General features: G+C 41.7%; 1 protein-coding gene across 1 annotated transcript in view; it reads right to left on the bottom strand.

Annotated features, from left to right (window-relative positions):
- Positions 1-18,822, bottom strand: part of ptprn2 (protein tyrosine phosphatase receptor type N2) — a 471,897-nt gene that overhangs the window by 400,639 nt on the left and 52,436 nt on the right. Inside the window, exon 2 of the mRNA XM_034168195.1 lies at positions 15,015-15,065. Within this exon, the coding sequence (XP_034024086.1) occupies positions 15,015-15,065 (51 nt within the window). The remainder of the gene's footprint in view (positions 1-15,014; positions 15,066-18,822) is intronic.

Below are 18,822 nucleotides of genomic sequence, written 5' to 3'. Positions count from 1 at the left end.
TGGTTATCTGCTTTAAGCTACGAGTTTGTGAGTTATACCACGGAGTCAGACACTTCTGATTTAAAGCTCTCTTTTTCAGAGGAGCTACAGCATCCAAAGTTGTCTTCAAAGAGGATGTAAAACTATTGACGAGATACTCTAACTCCCTTACAGAGTTTAGGTAGCTACTCTGCTCTGTGTTGGTATATGACATTAGAGAACATAAAGAAGGAATCATATCCTTAAACCTAGTTACAGTGCTTTCTGAAAGACTTCTAGTGTAATGAAACTTATTCCCCACTGCAGGGTAGTCCATCAGGGTAAATGTAAATGTTATTAAAAAATGATCAGACAGAAGGGAGTTTTCAGGGAATACTGTTAAGTCTTCTATTTCCATACCATAAGTCAGAACAAGATCTAAGATATGATTAAAGTGGTGGGTGGACTCATTTACTTTTTGAGCAAAGCCGATAGAGTCTAATAATAGATTAAATGCAGTGTTGAGGCTGTCATTCTCAGCATCTGTGTGGATGTTAAAATCGCCCACTATAATTATCTTATCTAAGCACTAAGCACTAAGTCAGACAAAAGGTCTGAAAATTCACAGAGAAACTCACAGTAACGACCAGGTGGACGATAGATAATAACAAATAAAACTGGTTTTTGGGACTTCCAATTTGGATGGACAAGACTAAGAGACAAGCTTTCAAATGAATTAAAGCTCTGTCTAGGTTTTTGATTAATTAATAAGCTGGAATGGAAGATTGCTGCTAATCCTCCGCCACGGCCCGTGCTACGAGCATTCTGACAGTTAGTGTGACTCGGGGGTGTTGACTCATTTAAACTAACATATTCATCCTGCTGTAACCATGTTTCTGTTAGGCAGAATAAATCAATACGTTGATCAATTATTATATCATTTACCAACAGGGACTTAGAAGAGAGAGACCTAATGTTTAATAGACCACATTTAACTGTTTTAGTCTGTGGTGCAATTGAAGGTGCTATATTATTTTTTCTTTTTGAATTTTTATGCTTAAATAGATTTTTGCTGGTTATTGGTGGTCTGGGAGCAGGCACCGTCTCTACGGGGATGGGGTAATGAGGGGATGGCAGGGGGAGAGAAGCTGCAGAGAGGTGTATAAGACCACAGCTCTGCCTCCTGGTCCCAACGCTGGACAGTCACAGTTTGGAGGATCCAAGAAAATTGGCCAGATTTCTAGAAATGAGAGCTGCTCCATCTAAAGTGGGATGGATGCCGTCTCTCCTAACAAGACCAGGTTTTCCCCAGAAGCTTTGCCAATTATCAATGAAGCCCACCTCATTTTTTGGACACCACTCAGACAGCCAGCAATTCAAGGAGAACATGCGGCTAAACATGTCACTCCCGGTCTGATTGGGGAGGGGCCCAGAGAAAACAACAGAGTCCGACATTGTTTTTGCAAAGTTACACACCGATTTAATGTTAATTTTAGTGACCTCCGATTGGCGTAACCGAGTGTCATTACTGCCGACGTGAATTACAATCTTACCAAATTTACGCTTAGCCTTAGCCAGCAATTTCAAATGTCCTTCGATGTCGCCTGCTCTGGCCCCCGGAAGACAATTGACAATGGTTGCTGGTGTCGCTAACTTCACATTTCTCAAAACAGAATCGCCAATAACCAGAGTTTGATCCTCGGCGAGTGTATCGTCGAGTGGGGAAAAACGGTTAGAGATGTGAACGGGTTGACGGTGTACACGGGGCTTCTGTTTAGGGCTACGCTTCCTCCTCACAGTCACCCAGTCAGCCTGCTTTCCCGACTGCCCGGGATCTGCCAGGGGGGAACTAACGGCGGCTAAGCTACCTTGGTCCGCACCGACTACAGGGGCCTGGCTAGCTGTAGAATTTTCCACGGTGCGGAGCCGAGTCTCCAATTCGCCCAGCCTGGCCTCCAAAGCTACGAATAAGCTGCACTTATTACAAGTACCGTTACTGCTAAAGGAGGCCGAGGAATAACTAAACATTTCACACCCAGAGCAGAAAAGTACGGGAGAGACAGGAGAAGCCGCCATGCTAAATCGGCTAAGAGCTAGTAGCTACGCAACCTAGCGGATTCCTAAAAACACACAAAGTGAATAATGTGTAAATAATTTAGAGGTGATTCAGCAGAAGGAGTGCCCCAATCAAGGCACCAAACAGGCCATGAAGCAGCACAGGCAACGCACGACAACAGCGAACGCACGACAACGGTGCTAAAATAAAATAAAAATCGACTAAACACGCTGTGGAGCAGCACAGATAACGCACGACAACAGTGCTAAAAAAAAAAATTAAAAATAAAAAAATAAAAAATAAAAACGAAAGCGTTAGCAAGCTAGTTAGCTTGCCAACGCTGATGAAAGTTAGCTGATAAAAGTGCTCCGTCGCGATGTTTCGACCGTTAGAGGTCTTCCTTAGGCGTTGGAGCACAGTAAAAAAGTAAAAAAAAAAAGTAAAAAGGTAAAGTCTTGAAAAAGACTGTTAGTTCAAGTCCAAAGCAGCAGGTAGCAGTCTCTGTGTAAACAGTCCCAACAGAGAGCCAAAATTCTGATGCAATCTCACTCTGAAGACCAAGATCCGGTTCTACTCGGGACGGACGTCTCCGTATCTATCTCCGTCTCAGTTATCTATTAGATAACTGGCTTGGCAGTGGCTTGGCGTTAGGTGTGATGTCAAGGCGCTGACATCACACCTAACATTAGCATGAGCTGAGTGCCTCCACTGTGAACAACAGGATTTATAATGTCCTTAAAAGTTCCATTCTTAGTTAATTTACATTGTTAGCACAATGCTAACGGCACCATTCCCACGAAAAATTACTAACGGGCTAACAACTACAGTATATGAAAAATACCGACAGGCTAACATTAATGTGAAAAATTGCTAGCACAATTTTACATGATGCTAGTGGGCTAAAGTTAGCTAGAGCTGCCTCCATGGGATTTATAACATGCTTAAAAAAATAGTGTTACAGTTTTACTTAGAAAAATCTTACTGCACATCTTCAGGTAGTTTTACATGTAAAATGGCAATCTAGCTGTGGTTTTGGGGGGGTTTTCAGACAGACTAACTACCTACCATAGACACATAGACCTGGGCATTAGAGAATTACAGTACGAGTATAATAAATTGTTACTGCACCACTAATTGGCATAGTTTGTAGTCAGTTGACAATTACACCTACAAGTAAAACATATTAATATTTTAATTAATAAACTGCAGTCAAACATGTAAAGGTCGTGCTGACTGACACCACAGAAACGAGGTCCTTCTTGTCACTTTGCATGGCAACAGCACGGGTGAGGAGGCGCTCGGTTGGCCCAGCCCTGAATAAACCAGGTTACTCCTGCAGGGACGTGGGGTAGAGTTGAAATGGCAGACCTACTTCCTCCCACTCATCCTCTGTCTGTGCAGCGGCTGTTCCTCATCAGGAGTGCAATGGAGAGCAGTGGAGCAAAAGCGGCATGTGCGTAGAAGGTTATGAAGCAACTAAAAATTGCCTCATTACTTGCATTTGGGTGCAGCATTAAACCAACATTTGTCTTTTTCTGCCTGTTCCATTACTGAGCACAGCGATTATAGTGACATTCCTGTGAGAGGAATGAATACTCAGTTTGCTCTTTCCAAAAGATAAAAGACATGTGGAGAAGATGAAAGGATAGGGATGAAAAAGCACATTAGATCTCAAAAGTATTGACCAACCGCAGCGTATCCATGCACGATAACCTAATGTAACTTAATATGAACCTGCCACCCTCCTCTCTGCCTCTGGGTATTTTTTTGACAAGGTCTCAGCAATTTCCTTCTATTAGGCTGCACACAGCTCCCCTCTGCACCAGTGCCGACTCTGTAATTAAAGTCAGATCGTTAATATGTTTCCATTCAGCACCGTACCTCCTTCCAGAACTCAGAACTGCACTAATATGTAAAGAAGAATGAAGAGCTACAAAGGTGCATTGTGTTTTTTCCGAATTAAAATATTGCAATATTACAATATTTACAGAAAAGAGGTGGAACATGGTTTGAAGAATAAATCAAGTCGCAGGAAGTAACCCACACGGCATCCACAGAAATCTGTGCTATTTCACGATAAATGTATAAAATTAAATAAGCCAGCACATGCGCTGTATAATTACTTCCACTCTGTCTAGGTCTGACGCATTTAAAGGGGTCATATTACACATTTTTTGGGGCAAGATGCTAGAGGTCAGCAAGTGCCTTCAAAACATATCAAAGTCAGTAGCCAAAAAATCGTGCATTCTAAAAACATTTTTAGGTCTCAAAGAAATGACCTGTTTCTGTGCCTGTTGTTTTAAAGAGGAAAGACTTTGCTGCTTGCCACACCCCTTCTCCCTTCAGAGAGAGGGCGGGTCTCCACCTCTCTCCCAGAGGCTGTGTGGGTGTATCACAGAGTACCACACCCTCCGTGATGTCACCCAAAGGTTTTCTGATGAGTGGATTAGAATCTCGAATGGAATGTCTGTAGATGTCTCTGACATGGAAGCTCCTAGCTAATCCATAAATGACCAAAGAGGTGGAGCATGGGCAAGACCAGCATGACCTGGATGGGATGAATAAAGACCGAACACGCCCGCGATCACAGTCTGGTGTTGATTAATTGCAGAGTGCAGATTTGCAGATTTCACAAAGTAGACAATGGTTCTTAAATGGTTTTGTATTAAAATCTATAATTAGCATACTGCCTCAGTAACCATTACAGGAGCTAACGTCGCCAAACTGTCAATATCTGTAAATTAATGCCAGTATGTGTATATATATATATATATACACACACAGTGGTGGGCACAGTTCCACTAAGCCGCTAACTATCAAATCTAACATTTTCTTTAGCAGATTATCTTTTCATATAACTTTGAAAACCATCAGCGGACCAATTAGCTTCCGATAAATTTAGTTCCAATAACTTTTAGACCGCTAGCATATTCTTGCGGGCATAGTGAATAAAACTTAACAGTTAAAAACATTTGTAAAGTCTGAAATCATAGATTTTAGTGCCCGTCTGTTAAATGTTTTGTAGCAGACAGCTATGAGTGGCAGCGCTCAGTCCTCTGCCAGCAGAGGAGAACTGGCTATCAGAGAGAAAGGAAGACAGAGGGTGAAAAAAAACAAGATCATTTTTTTCACACCATACAGACTTGCAGGCATATCACACAATTCATGCACAGGCAGACAGTTTGACTTATGGTTAAAATTTTAAACAAACTAATTCTGGGCAACTCACTGAAATTAACATCACCTCTGTCATTTTACAAAGTGAAAATATCAGCTATATGTTTTAGTTTTAAAGTAATGCACTAATTTTGAAGGTTTTAGTGTTTACAGAGTACAGACACACATGCCGCAGTGCATTATGAGAAAATTTGTTTCATGACATCAGTGGATGGTCGGTATATAACAAAGTAATTGTAACATGTGGTGAGTTTTACAAATAAATCTGTATTTGTAAATGTGAAAAAATTTGAAAAAAAAAAGGCGATTTGAAAACTTAAAATTCTGTTTAAGTGATTCTGCACTTTTAGTGAATATGTGGCAATTGTATTCACACTGGGCACACCTCTAAACTTAGTGACATGAACCAACCCAGTCTCACGGCAAGTCGTGTTTCAGCAGCATGAAATATACATTAATCTATTGGTTTGTGATATTGTGACGAAAAGCGTCTCATTTTCATCACGGCAGCACAAATTCATTCTAATTCATTCCATGATGGCTGCACAAAATTAAAAGTGAAGCAGGGGGGTCAGGGTGGTTATGGTTAGGGTGGGGGGAAGGAGTAAGATTAGGTTATGGTCAGTGGTGGGCACAGTTCAGATAATCCGATAACAGATCATTATCAAAGATAATGTTTTCATTATCGGATTATCTTTTTAGATAACTTTAAAAACCATTATCGGACTAATTATCTTCCAATAAATTTTTGTCCAATAACTTTTGGACCAATAACATAGTAAACAAAGCTGAACAGCAGCAAACATTTTTAAAATTTAAAATCAGTTGAGCACCTACCTGTTAAAAGGTTCCTAACAGATGTATAGTTCCACTCTCTGCAAACAGAAGAGAGCTGCTTCCACGAGAAACCGCTCTATCCTCTGCAGGAAAAGGAGAACTGGTCACAAAAAAAAAAAATCATTTCCTTTAACACCATACTGATACGCGGGCAGTATCACCCAAGTCATCCAGAGGCATACATTTTTAATTGTGCCTAAGCAGAGGGTCACCCCTCTGAGTCTGGTCTGCTTGAGGTTTCTTCGTCAATATCATCAGAGGGAGTTTTTTTTCTTACCACTGTCACTTGTGTGCTTGTTCTAGGGGTTGGTAAGGTTAGACCAGACCTGGGCAAACTGCTGCCCGGGGGCCACATGCGGCCCTTTGCATGTCTCTGTCCGGCCCTCATGAGGTCTGTGATTATTATTACATATATTAAAAATGTCAAGCTTGTGTATTGCAAATCATTAAAGAGCTTTATTTATGTATATTTAAATATTTACATATTATTCAAATAATAAAAATTACCTATAAAAGCTATTAAATAGGTATTTATTTGTAAAATTTGTAATGGGAGACAGCTGAGTTATCGATGGTGTGGCCCTGGACATAATTCAGGTTCCCTATGGGGCCCCTTGTAAAAATTAATTGCCCACCCCTGGGTTAGACCATAGTTGTGTGAAGCGCCTTGAAACAGCTTTGCTGTGATTTGGTGCTATATAAACTAAATTAATTAGCCTCTTTTTGGATGCAACCTTTTTCTACCTTGAACTTCAAAATTTCTCCATCTCCACAATACTTATGTTACCCAAACCTGTTTATTTTTCACAGACCCATATAAAAGTCACAAACAAACAAAAAACAGGTTTGACAGAGTTTGCTCTCTGTCAGCAAGGAAACAATTATTTCTATACAATAATAGACCATGAAAAAATAATTCATTCAACAAAATTTTCTGGGAGAATCATTCCATACAATGTTAATGAAAAAAATGAGGGTTTAATTAAAAAGCAATATGACATTCTTTGTCAACAGCTGGAGCTAATTTTAGGCTTATTCGGATAAAATACAGGTTTGCATTAATACTTTGTACAAATCAATTATAACATCTTTCATGCAATCCTGTTACAAATTTAATTAATTTGCTTGTTACTGACACACTTATTCTGTGCCACTGCATCCATCTGTGGAATAATTATTGCATTACTCTCATTAATATGTTCGGTTATTATGCATTATTGCTTTGCTATTTTCAGTAATTTGCCATATTATTTTACATGTGGTTACTCATATATATGGTGTCGCTGGCAAAATGTCATTTTTGGTGGTTATTACAGTGTGTGACAGTTGTGCAACAGGGTGCGTGCATGCGTGCGTGCGTGTGTGCGTACGTGCACAAAATAACAGGAGATAATGTCTCAAAAAAAGCAGCATTACTAGTAATTAATAAACACTCAGATGATACAGATGCTGTTCTTCACAAAAATGTTTTTTGTCATTTCATGATTGACACAATACCACAGATATTACAACTGTCATGCTGACTGCAAGAATGTCTATCAGAGGGGTTACCACCTCTGACATTTCTAACCAGTCCCACAACCTCAGATCACATGTAACCACACCAGCCCAGGACTCCCACATCCGGTTTCTATCGCTAATAAAGAACTCTTTTCAAGATCAAGTGCAAATTTCAAAGTGACCATTTTATTGTGATCAGTCTGAGCCACATCTGTGCAGTAATCATGCTAATTAATCAGCATTTTAATATACCACGTCAGCCAGGTCCATGGATTATCTGGGCAAAGGTGAAGTGTTTAATAATGTCTGTTAACCAATTTTCAAAGAAAAAAAATCAAGAGAAATAAGCCTTTTGTGTGCATAGAAAAAGTCTTAGTTCTGTTACGTCAATGCATGGAAAATGGAAGCAACAATAAAATTCTTGTATTTATACTTTTGTTGAGTTTATATGGGTAAAGCATGTGCCCCTACAGTGGCCCTGAGATAGGCTGGCGTCCTCTCCAGGATGTACACCGCCCATCGATTTCGATTTAATTCACTAGATGGCGGATGCAGCCCCTGAGCTGTTGCCAGGCAGTCTCCATCTTGCTTCACATTATTCCACGTTCTTAGGCGTTAGATTAAATAGAAATCGATGATTCGCTGACTTAAACTTGGGTTAAAGTGATATGATAATGCCATTTTGTTCAGCATTTGGGTGCAACAACAAGATGACAAAGGATTGTGTAGTGAGTTTTCGTAAGTGTGTATTATATGTAATATTGACGCAATGTGAGGAAATGACTAAAATTGTTGAATAAAGGTTAGAAAATGATTATTTTTTGTTTCGATCTGTATTCTGTAAAGTAGTGACTTCAGTTTTACTGCCTGAATGCTTTGTTGTGATAAATATATCACCATTCGATTAGCAATTCAATTAGAAGTCTCACTTTCATAAGTCTCAATCAGGTTTTCCATCCTGAGATATTCTGTAACTGTCAGGGTTTGAGTTTTGCTTGGTTATCTGTTTTTATTTCTTTCTTTTGGTCTGTGTTATTTTTCGTATTTCATTGTTTTTTGTTTGTTCATTCTCTTGTTGGGTTTTTCTGCTTGGATCTGTCTGTCTCTGCTTCTCTTGTCTTTCTCTTGGTTCTTGGTGATGGGTGTTTCCCCCTCTCTGGCCACGCCCTTGTTACGGTGCTTTCCATGCACACCTGTTTCTGATTTATCACCTGGGGTTATATAAGCTCACTGGGTGTGTTAGTTCCTCACCAGTTTGTTGTGCCTTGTGCCTTCATTCCAGCTCTGTACCTGCGTTCTATAGTCCTGCCTGCCTCCTTGTGTGTTCCTGACCTCCAGCCTGTTGCAACAACTATGCCTTTTTGCCTGATGATTTTTGTACTATTGCTTTTCTTTGACTGCCTACTCGTGTACCGACCTCTGCTACCCACTTCAGTAAAGCCTTCTAAAAGAGCTGTTTGTTCGAGCCGTGCATTTGTGTCCAGCAATTCCTGACCATCCAGCCTGATAGTAAGAGCAAATTTACAGAATGGAAATGCTTTTTCTCTCAATTTGGTGGGTAAGCTGACAGTCACTTTGACATTGCATATTGTACTAATATAAGAATATACATGAATGAGATTAATTTCTCTATGATATACTCCATATTCCAGTGTAGTGTTTTCAGGTTTCTTTTAACTTGGTCCACAAATTATTGAGTAATCTTACTTTCACCCTGGCTGGCGTGGCTGTTTCATTTTATTTATTTTATTTGAAATTTTTGGTGAGAAGCGCTCCGAGGAAGCAGCGCTGCAGGTGAGTTAATAGCAGTCTTTAATATTAATATCTTTAATATGATGCGAGCGTGGAAAGCTCTTACTTTTAACCCTGACTGTTTCCCATCTTTAACTTAACTTCATAACGAAATTAATTAAGGATCAGACTAGTATCTTGTGTCGTGGCAGACATAGTGTGTTTGACAAACTGATGGTGTTATTTTCTATCTTGCTTCACAACATCTGGACTGGGATTAACAAATTGATAATTTATACTGCATAATAGACTATAGTCTGATTCTCTTCTGTATTTGTTTGAGAAATATTGGCTGTACAAATGTGGGTCTGAGTCTGAATAAATGTAACATCACAGTAAAAGCACAGAAAATGCAGATTTACTCTCTTGAAAACATTGATCATGCCCATTGAGTTCTATATACAGTAGTGTTCAGAATAATAGTAGTGCTATGTGACTAAAAAGATTAATCTAGGTTTTGAGTATATTTCTTATTGTTACATGGGAAACAAGGTACCAGTAGATTCAGTAGATTCTCACAAATCCAACAAGACCAAGCATTCATGATATGCGCACTCTTAAGGCTATGAAATTGAGCTATTAGTAAAAAAAAAAAGTAGAAAAGGGGGTGTTCACAATAATAGTAGCATCTGCTGTTGACGCTACAAACTCAAAACTATTATGTTCAAACTGCTTTTTTAGCAATCCTGTGAATCACTAAACTAGTATTTAGTTGTATAACCACAGTTTTTCATGATTTCTTCACATCTGCGAGGCATTAATTTTGTTGGTTTGGAACCAAGATTTTGCTCGTTTACTAGTGTGCTTGGGGTCATTTTCTTGTTGAAACACCCATTTCAAGGGCATGTCCTCTTCAGCATAAGGCAACATGACCTCAAGTATTTTGACATATCCAAACTGATCCATGATACCTGGTATGTGATATATAGGCCCAACACCATAGCAGGAGAAACATGCCCATATCATGATGCTTGCACCACCATGCTTCACTGTCTTCACTGTGAACTGTGGCTTGAATTCAGAGTTTGGGGGTCATCTCACAAACTGTCTGCGGCCCTTGGACCCAAAAAGAACAATTTTACTCTCATCAGTCCACAAAATATTCCTCCATTTCTCTTTAGGCCAGTTGATGTGTTCTTTGGCAAATTGTAACCTCTTCTGCACATGTCTTTTATTTAACAGAGGGACTTTGCGGGGGATTCTTGCAAAGAAATTAGCTTCACACTGTTGTGTGGGCCGCTGAAGAGGAGGTACTGCTGGCCCACCACCACCAGATGGCGCCCTGCTTGGAGTGCGGGCTTCAAGCTCGAGAGGGCGCCGGAGCCACTGGGAGTGACAGCTGTCACTCTTCATCAGCACCAGCTGTCACTCAGTCAACTCATGACCATCACCATAAAGGCTGGACTGCAACTCCACCTCCTCGCAGAGAAATCAGCTACCTTGGAGGTAATTTTCTCTGCTAAACTGAAAACACTGACTAATAGTCTGAACTTCTTTGCAGCCGTTGTCCTGTGGTGATTGCCTTATCTGTGGGATTGGCGTTTGGTGTGATCAGCGACGGCTTCGCTTCACACCCCAACCAGATAAGTGATTAGACAGGAGCTGCATGAGTGTGTGATTGGAGGTGGAGGTGCTCCCTCCTTACTGAACACAGACTGTGGGATTACTGAGTGTGTGTACTCACACTCACCTGTGCTGTTTCTGTTCTCTGCCAGCAATACCAGGTCTGACAGCTGAAGACGGTGACCACCTGGGGACCCAGGACTTGGCGGCTCCGGTGTTCTTCAGGTCCGTTGGCGGTGAGGGCCATGTGGGATCCGGCTCGGTTCTGGACGGGCGTCTCCTATCCTCAAGCCTGCCCACACGTCACCCAACGTGTAATTGACTGTAGTCCCAAATTGATTATTGTCTGTATTCCGTTGTGCACAATTTACAACATTAAATTGTTACTGTTTGGCTTATCCATTGCCCGTTCTTTTACGCCCCCTGTTGTGGGTCTGTGTTCCTACACTTTCACGACACACACAGGCATCTTCTAACTGTCACAGCAGTTACAGGTAACTCCAGACTGTCTTTGATCATCCTGGAGCTGATCAATGGGTGAGCCTTTGCCATTCTGGTTATTCTTCTATCCATTTTGATGGTTGTTTTCCGTTTTCTTCCACGCGTCTCTGGTTTTTTTTGTCAATTTTGAAGCATTGGAGATCATTGTAGATGAACAGCCTATAATTTTTTGCACCTGCATATACATTTTTCCCTCTCCAATCAACTTTTTAATCAAACTACGCTGTTCTTCTGAACAATGTCTTGAACGTCCCATTTTCCTCAGGCTTTAAAAGAGAAAAGTATGCTCAACAGGTGCTGGCTTCATCCTTAAATAGGGGACACCTGATTCACACCTGTTTGTTCCACAAAACTGATGAACTCACTGACTGAATGCCACACTACTATTGTAAACACCCCCTTTTCTACTTTTTTGCTAATAGCCCAATTTTATAGCCTTAAGAGTGTGCATATCATGAATGTTTGGTCTTGTTGGATTTGTGAGAATCTACTGAATCTACTGGTACCTTGTTTCCCATGTAACAATAAGAAATATACTCAAAACCTGGATTAATCTTTTTAGTCACATAGCACTACTATTATGCTGAACACTACTGTATGTCTGGTTATCTGTCAGACGCTAACCAAGATGGCGGTGCTCTGACAACAGCCAGCGAATAAGAGGATCACCCCGGTCCTCCATCTAGTGAGTAAATAGAAATCTATGACCCCACCTCACACCCTATGACTGCTGGAACAGCTTCCAGCCCTCGTGACCCTTAATTGGAGTAAGCGGGTATAGAAAATGGATGGATGAATGTGCCTCTGTAGGATAGGAGTCAGACTACCAATCTACTTGGTTCCTTCAATAAGATACTTCATCCACACATTCCCAGTCTGGCCTTGCGAAAATAATCTGCATTGGACTGGCATCACATCTAAGGGGAGTCGTAGACTCTCATCTCTTTTATGCTACGGATAAGCACCGGCCTGATGGGCCTCGTGGCATGTGGAGGACTTGTTTATTGTTCTGTCTTATATTTATTCATTGCATTCATGGACAGAATGGTAAATAGTGGTTGGCACGTGTCTCACGGCAAGAAGGTTGTGGGTTCAGTTTGACATTCCTTTCACTGTGGCGTTCATCAAAACATGTTTTCACTGAGTCTCCAAGCAGGTTTGGTGACTGGATTTGCACTCCAGCTAATGTAAAAGCATTCACTGATTAAAAACCACATGAGAGTGGAGACTAGTTTGTTGCCATCATCACCATGGGATGCAGCAATGAGATCTGTAGAGATGTACTTAGTTTTACTTGATGACATAAGAGCATAGTCTACACTGGCAAACATTAATAAGCTTGCCATTGACAAGCGATGCTTTTCTGCAGAAGGTTTTTATAAGAGGATTTTGACCCTTTGACCTCAAAAACAATAGACTTCTTGAGGTACCATGCGAAACACACATATTAAGTTTGGTGACCATCATGCAATTAGAAAAGAAGACATCATAGTCAAGATTTTAATAAAGTATGTTACAGTGACCGTGTCGTTTGATATTTTGATCTCAAAGCCAATGGGCTTGTTGGGGTCCATATACGAGTATTTAACACACACACCAAGTTTGGTGACAATCTGGCAGTTAAAGAAGTTACTGTGATCACAATATTTTACAAAGTACAATCCAGTTATCTTGACTTTTGACCTTTTGACCCCTAAACTAAAAGGTCTTTTGGGGTCACTCTGGGGGGTTAGTGCAGTGAGGTGATGGTCTAGTAGTTAAGCATTGGGCTCTAGACCAGAGGATCCTCCGTTCAAATCCCAGCCTGACCGGAAAATCACCCGGTGTTTTGTGAGTACCTTGTATGGCAGCACTCTCACATCAGGTTGAATGTGAGGCATTAGTATGCAAAGTGCTTTTAGCGTCTGATGCAGATGGAAAAACGCTATATACGAGGGCTGTCCGTAAAGTATAGGTCCTTTTTATTTTTTTCAAAAACTATATGGATTTCATTCATATGTTTTTACGTCAGACATGCTTGAACCCTCGTGCGCATGCGTGAGTTTTTCCATGCCTGTCGGTGACGTCATTCGCCTGTGAGCACTCCTTGTGGGAGGAGTCGTCCAGCGCCTCGTCGGAATTCCTTTGTCTGAGAAGTTGCTGAGAGACTGGCGCTTTGTTTGATCAAAATTTTTTCTAAACCTGTGAGACACATCGAAGTGGACATGGTTCGAAAAATTAAACTGGTTTTCAGTGAACATTTTAACAGCTGATGAGAGATTTTGAGGTGATTCTGTCGCTTTAAGGACTTTTCACGGTGCGAGACGTCGCGCAGCGCTCTCAGGCAGCGTCATCAGCCTGTTTCAAGCTTAAAACCTCCACTTTTCAGGCTGTATTGATCCAGGACGTCGTGAGAGAACAGAGACGTTTCAGAAGAAGTCGGTTTCAGCATTTTATCCGGATATTCCACTGTTAAAGGAGATTTTTTTAATGAAAGACGTGCGGACGGGTCCGCGCATCGGGACGCAGCCGACGTGGCGCGGCGGCACAGGAAAAACACCTCGGTGTTGATAACCATTTGTTAAAATCCAGTTGGCTTTTGATGGCTTTCAGTGGAGTGAGTATCTCAGAAATTGTTTATCAGCTGGAGATGTTCCAACTTGTCCTTAAGGCTTCCAGCAGAGGTGTTTTTCCTGTGACGGAGCGTCGCGGCGGCTGCGAACCGACGCTGCAATCCGCCCGCACGTCTTTCATTAAAAAAATCTCCTTTAACAGTGGAATATCCGGATAAAATGCTGAAACCGACTTCTTCTGAAACTTCTCTGTTCTCTCACGACGTCCTGGATCAACAGAGCCTGAAATGTGGAGGTTTTCAGCTTGAAACAGGCTGATGACGCTGCCTGAGAGCGCTGCACGACGTCTCGCACCGTGGGAAGTCCTTAAAGCGACAGAATCACCTCAAAATCTCTCATCAGCTGTTAAAATTTTCACTGAAAACCAGCTTAATTTTTCGAACCATGTCCACTTCGATGTGTCTCACAGGTTTTGAAAAAATTTTGATCAAACAAAGTGCCAGTCTCTCAGCAACTTCTCAGACAAAGGAATTCCGACGAGGGGCTGGACGACTCCTCCCACAAGGAGTGCTCGCAGGCGAATGACGTCACCGACAGGCGTGGAAAAACTCACGCATGCGCACGAGGGTTTCAAGCATGTCTGACGTAAAATATATGAATGAAATCCATATAGTTTTTGAAAAAAATAAAAAGGACCTATACTTTACGGACAGACCTCGTAAATGCAGTCCATTTACTCTGCATAATGCATCTAAAATGTTTGGTAACAATCAGGCCAGTACAACCAAAGTTATCTCATTTACAGATGAAATGTCACATGACTGACTGACTGACCAGCTCCCCACACACAGTGACATCGAGCCCGCTGTCTGCGCTGTGGAGGAGATAAAATTATATCATAGCCCAAAGGTGTGTGCACTTTTACAGGTGCTATGCTGTGAGGAAAATCTGCAGCCCCTGTGTTGCCATTAAAAATATCCAGAGCGGCTTTAAGGAGTGTGTTGGAGCGATGACGGCTGACATGTCAGGAATGATGCACCCTATAATGAGGAGCAGTGGGCGAACTGAGGCTAACTTACCGTTGACGCAGAATTCATACGGTGTGCAGAGCTCGTCTTCAAAGAGGCAACCTGGAGGAGAAAAAAAGTGAGGCAGAGAAAGGAAGGGGAGGAAAAGATGCACCATTAACAGGAAACCTAAGAGGCCATTTCAGTGCGTTTTTGAAAAAACAACACGTACAAACTCCAGTAGGTACATTGTAATGCACATAATACAAAATGGCATTGAAAAAAACAAATCTACAGAATTAAACAAATACAGCAGAATGTCACAAAACATGTCACAGCTCTGCAAAACTACAAGTCAGCGGTGCTTTTGCAACAGCTGTGAGCCTCACAAAGCCATCAGTTATCAATTAGCGTGCCGTCCCCTGTACTGTCTGTGACACTAAAACCTCATCTCCATGGGCAATGTTTCCATGTATGAATATTAATGAACTATAATGCTTGAACTAGGCCTGGGTGTTCCAGAATAATAAATGAACAGATGGCAGGAGCATTATGGGTAGCTGTTCCGCTTGTTCATATTTCACACGTGGGAGTCGCATTTGAAGAGGACTGATTGTTCTGCTCGCTGATTCACACAGGTGATCCTCTGCAAATATACACTTCAGGAACACTCAGAATTTCAAATTCTATTTAACAAAAATGTATTTATACAACGCCAAATCACAGCGGCAGTCATCTCACAGCGCTATACACGATCAAACCGTACCCACCCCGCGAGCAAGCACACAGGTCACAGCGGGAAGGAACAAATGTTTTATAGATCTCATTCCAGTTACATCACACTCAGGTGGAAACCTTCCCAATGAGCTCTGCAAACAGCACGGATGCAATCCAGAGAGCACCATAAAAAAACAGGAATGCTGACCCAGTCCAAACCTTTATTTTACTTTCTGCTGAAAACACGACACGACTCTCAGCACAGTCCTACAAAAAAAAGGAGTGCATGTTTTCCAAAACCCTAAATTCTGGTTGCGCACTACATAAGACACCAACAAGGTTTCTTTAAAGCTACAGTGTATAGGATTTAGCATCATCTAGTGGTGAGATTACAGATTGCATTATGCTGACACACAATTCCATTCCCTTCACATTTTGCTTCTTTGGTGACATGGATTCATGCTCCATTGCCTTGCCATGTGACAAGCAACAATATGTATGAGCCTCCATTTCATTTAGGTCTCAGGCAATGTTGGTGTAATCGCTCTAAGGCAGGGGTGGGCAGCGAGGGTCGAGACACTAGGTTTTCCTTGCAACCAGTCACCTCAGCAGGTGGGTTGCTGATGAGCTTCTCCCCTGAGCATAAACACCTGATTGTCAATGAAATCACCTGCTGAGGAGATTGGTAGTAAGGAAAACCTGCAGTGTTTCGGCCCTTCATGGCACATAATTGCCCACCCCTGCTCTAGGGTCTTCAGGTGGTGGTGGTGGGAGGTGGTCCAAGTCTCAGATTTGTACAGCAGGGTTGGCATGATGACAGCTTTGAGGCCGTAAATTTTCATCTCATGTTGAAGGTCTCTGTTGTTGAAAACATGGGTGCAAACCCGGCCAAAGGCAGTTCCTGCACACTTGAGTAGATGTTGGATCTCGTCATCAATATAAGCATTTCATTGCACATGGCTGCCCAGGTATGGAAAGTGGGTCACATTCTCTTGGACCTGTAATTGCAGTCTCACAGCAGGAAGCTTTACATTGCCCATGTTGGGTGGAGGCTGACATAGGATCTGTGTCTTCTTCAGGTCCATGTGAATACCAAGCTTGACTTAAAAGGTTTCAAGGATTTTCTGAAGACATTCTTAATGGTGATTTTCTTCTTGGCTCACAATTAGCTCAGGTTGAAGAGCTTTCCATACATTCTGTACATGATGCCAGTTAATTGTGGCACTTTGTCCTTGATCAGGTGAAAAATTGTGGCCACAAGGTTGATGAAAACCAGAGGGTGATGAACCTGCAAACTTTACTATTCCATTTCAATTTAAATTTATTTTTTTATATAGTGCCAAATCACAACAAAGCTGCCTCAAGGCACTTCACACGAGTGGTCTAACCTTACCAAACCCCCTTGAGTGAGCACACAGACGACAGTGGTAAGGAAAAACATCCTCTGATGATGCTGAGGAAGAAACCTCAAGCAGTCCAGACTCAGAGAGGGTGACTCACTGCTTAGGCCATTCTAATAGTTACACAGATTTTACAAATTTTTTCTAAGCTGAAGAAACAGGAAATAGAAAAACCAGAATAGCATCAAAAACAAAGTGCATTACTGAGGTGAGCATGCAGTCATTGGCACCACAGGCACAGTGTTGTGAGATAAGTCCAGCGCACTATTCAACAAAACCAGTGAGATTTACTATTGCTTGAACATTGAAGGCTTTGGGGTTTTTTTTTTTTACCAGAACTGTGGTGGACATGTCATTGTGGACAAGCCTGAGGATCTTGATGCATTTCTCTGGACAGCCCATTTTGCTCAGGATCTTCCAAAGAAGTGGCTGTGACACACTGTTGAACTGCTTTGTCAGGTCAATGAAGGCAACGTACAATGGATAGTGCTGCTATTTCCAATTTTCTTGCAATTGGCAGACAGTGAAGATCATGTCCAGTGTCCCTCTTAATGGTTCGAAGTCATTCTGGATTTCAGGAAGGATGTTTTCCGCAAGTGTTGACATCGGGGTGAATGTGAGGCATAATTGTAAAGCGCTTTGAGCGTCTGATTCAGATGGAAAAGCGCTATATAAATGCAGTCCATTTACCATTAAGTGTTCTCAGATGGAAGTTGGCAATCTGTGCAGGAACCTTTCTTGTGATAGACAGCAAGGAGATTTCTTGATGGTTTCTGCAGTCAGTCTTGTCTCATTTAGGCTTGTAGATGATGACAATCAGTGAGTCTTTCATGTCTGTGGCCATTTCTTTTTGAGTCCAGAGTTTGATGATGAGTTGGTGCAGTTGGTGTTGGAGAAATAGACCTGCTTCATTATAAACCTCAACGGGAATGTTGTCTTCACCATATGGTTTTGTTGTTTTTCATACCTTTAAGCCAGAGGACAGTTTCTTTGAGAGTCAGAGTCTGGGTGAGTTTTATTTTATTTTTATTTATTTCATTTATATAGCATCAGCAGCCGATCTGCTCTATGCAAGCCTGATCCTGTCAGATCTCAAAAGCTAAGCAGTACGGGACCTGGTTAGTACTTGATGGGAGACCTCTTTGGAACACCCGTGGCTGTGTGTGTTTCTACAGGTAAAACTGGAGTTGCATCAGGAAGGACATCCGGTGTAAAACTTGTGCCAACTACCAATGCGGATCTGGCTGTATCCGCTGTGGTGACCCCGAACACAAAACGGGAGTAGCCATATGGACAACAACAACAACAACATTTATATAGCACCAAATCACAACAAAGTTGCCTTAAGGTGCTTCACACAAGTAAGGTCTAACCTTCCCAGCCCCTTCAATCAGTTGGTAAGGTTGGGTCTTCAATGGTGTCTTGCTTTTCACTTTTGGTCAATGAGCCATTGCAGGAACTGGTTGTTTTCATCAAATCAGTCATGGTGCTTCCTCTTCTGTTGTCCAACTGTTTCTTGGCAGTCTCTTATTATGACTGTATTATGTTTAAGTGCTGGGACAGAGTAGTTCATTGGCACTGTTGAAACTTTGCTTCTGTTATTGGATCTTCAAACTTGGTGATGTTGGTCCTTTTGAAGGTTTGGCCATGTCCAAGCCTCCTCTTGAGGTGGATGATTCATCTAACAGTCATTTGTGCCAATCATTGCCTTAGTGGACAGGGTATCTTTCTGGTTGCACTTTCGTACAATGATATAGTTGCGC

The sequence above is a fragment of the Thalassophryne amazonica genome, chromosome 1 (genome assembly GCF_902500255.1).
Source record: "Thalassophryne amazonica chromosome 1, fThaAma1.1, whole genome shotgun sequence".
NCBI lineage: Eukaryota > Metazoa > Chordata > Actinopteri > Batrachoidiformes > Batrachoididae > Thalassophryne > Thalassophryne amazonica.
This window is presented reverse-complemented; position numbering and strand designations above follow the sequence as displayed.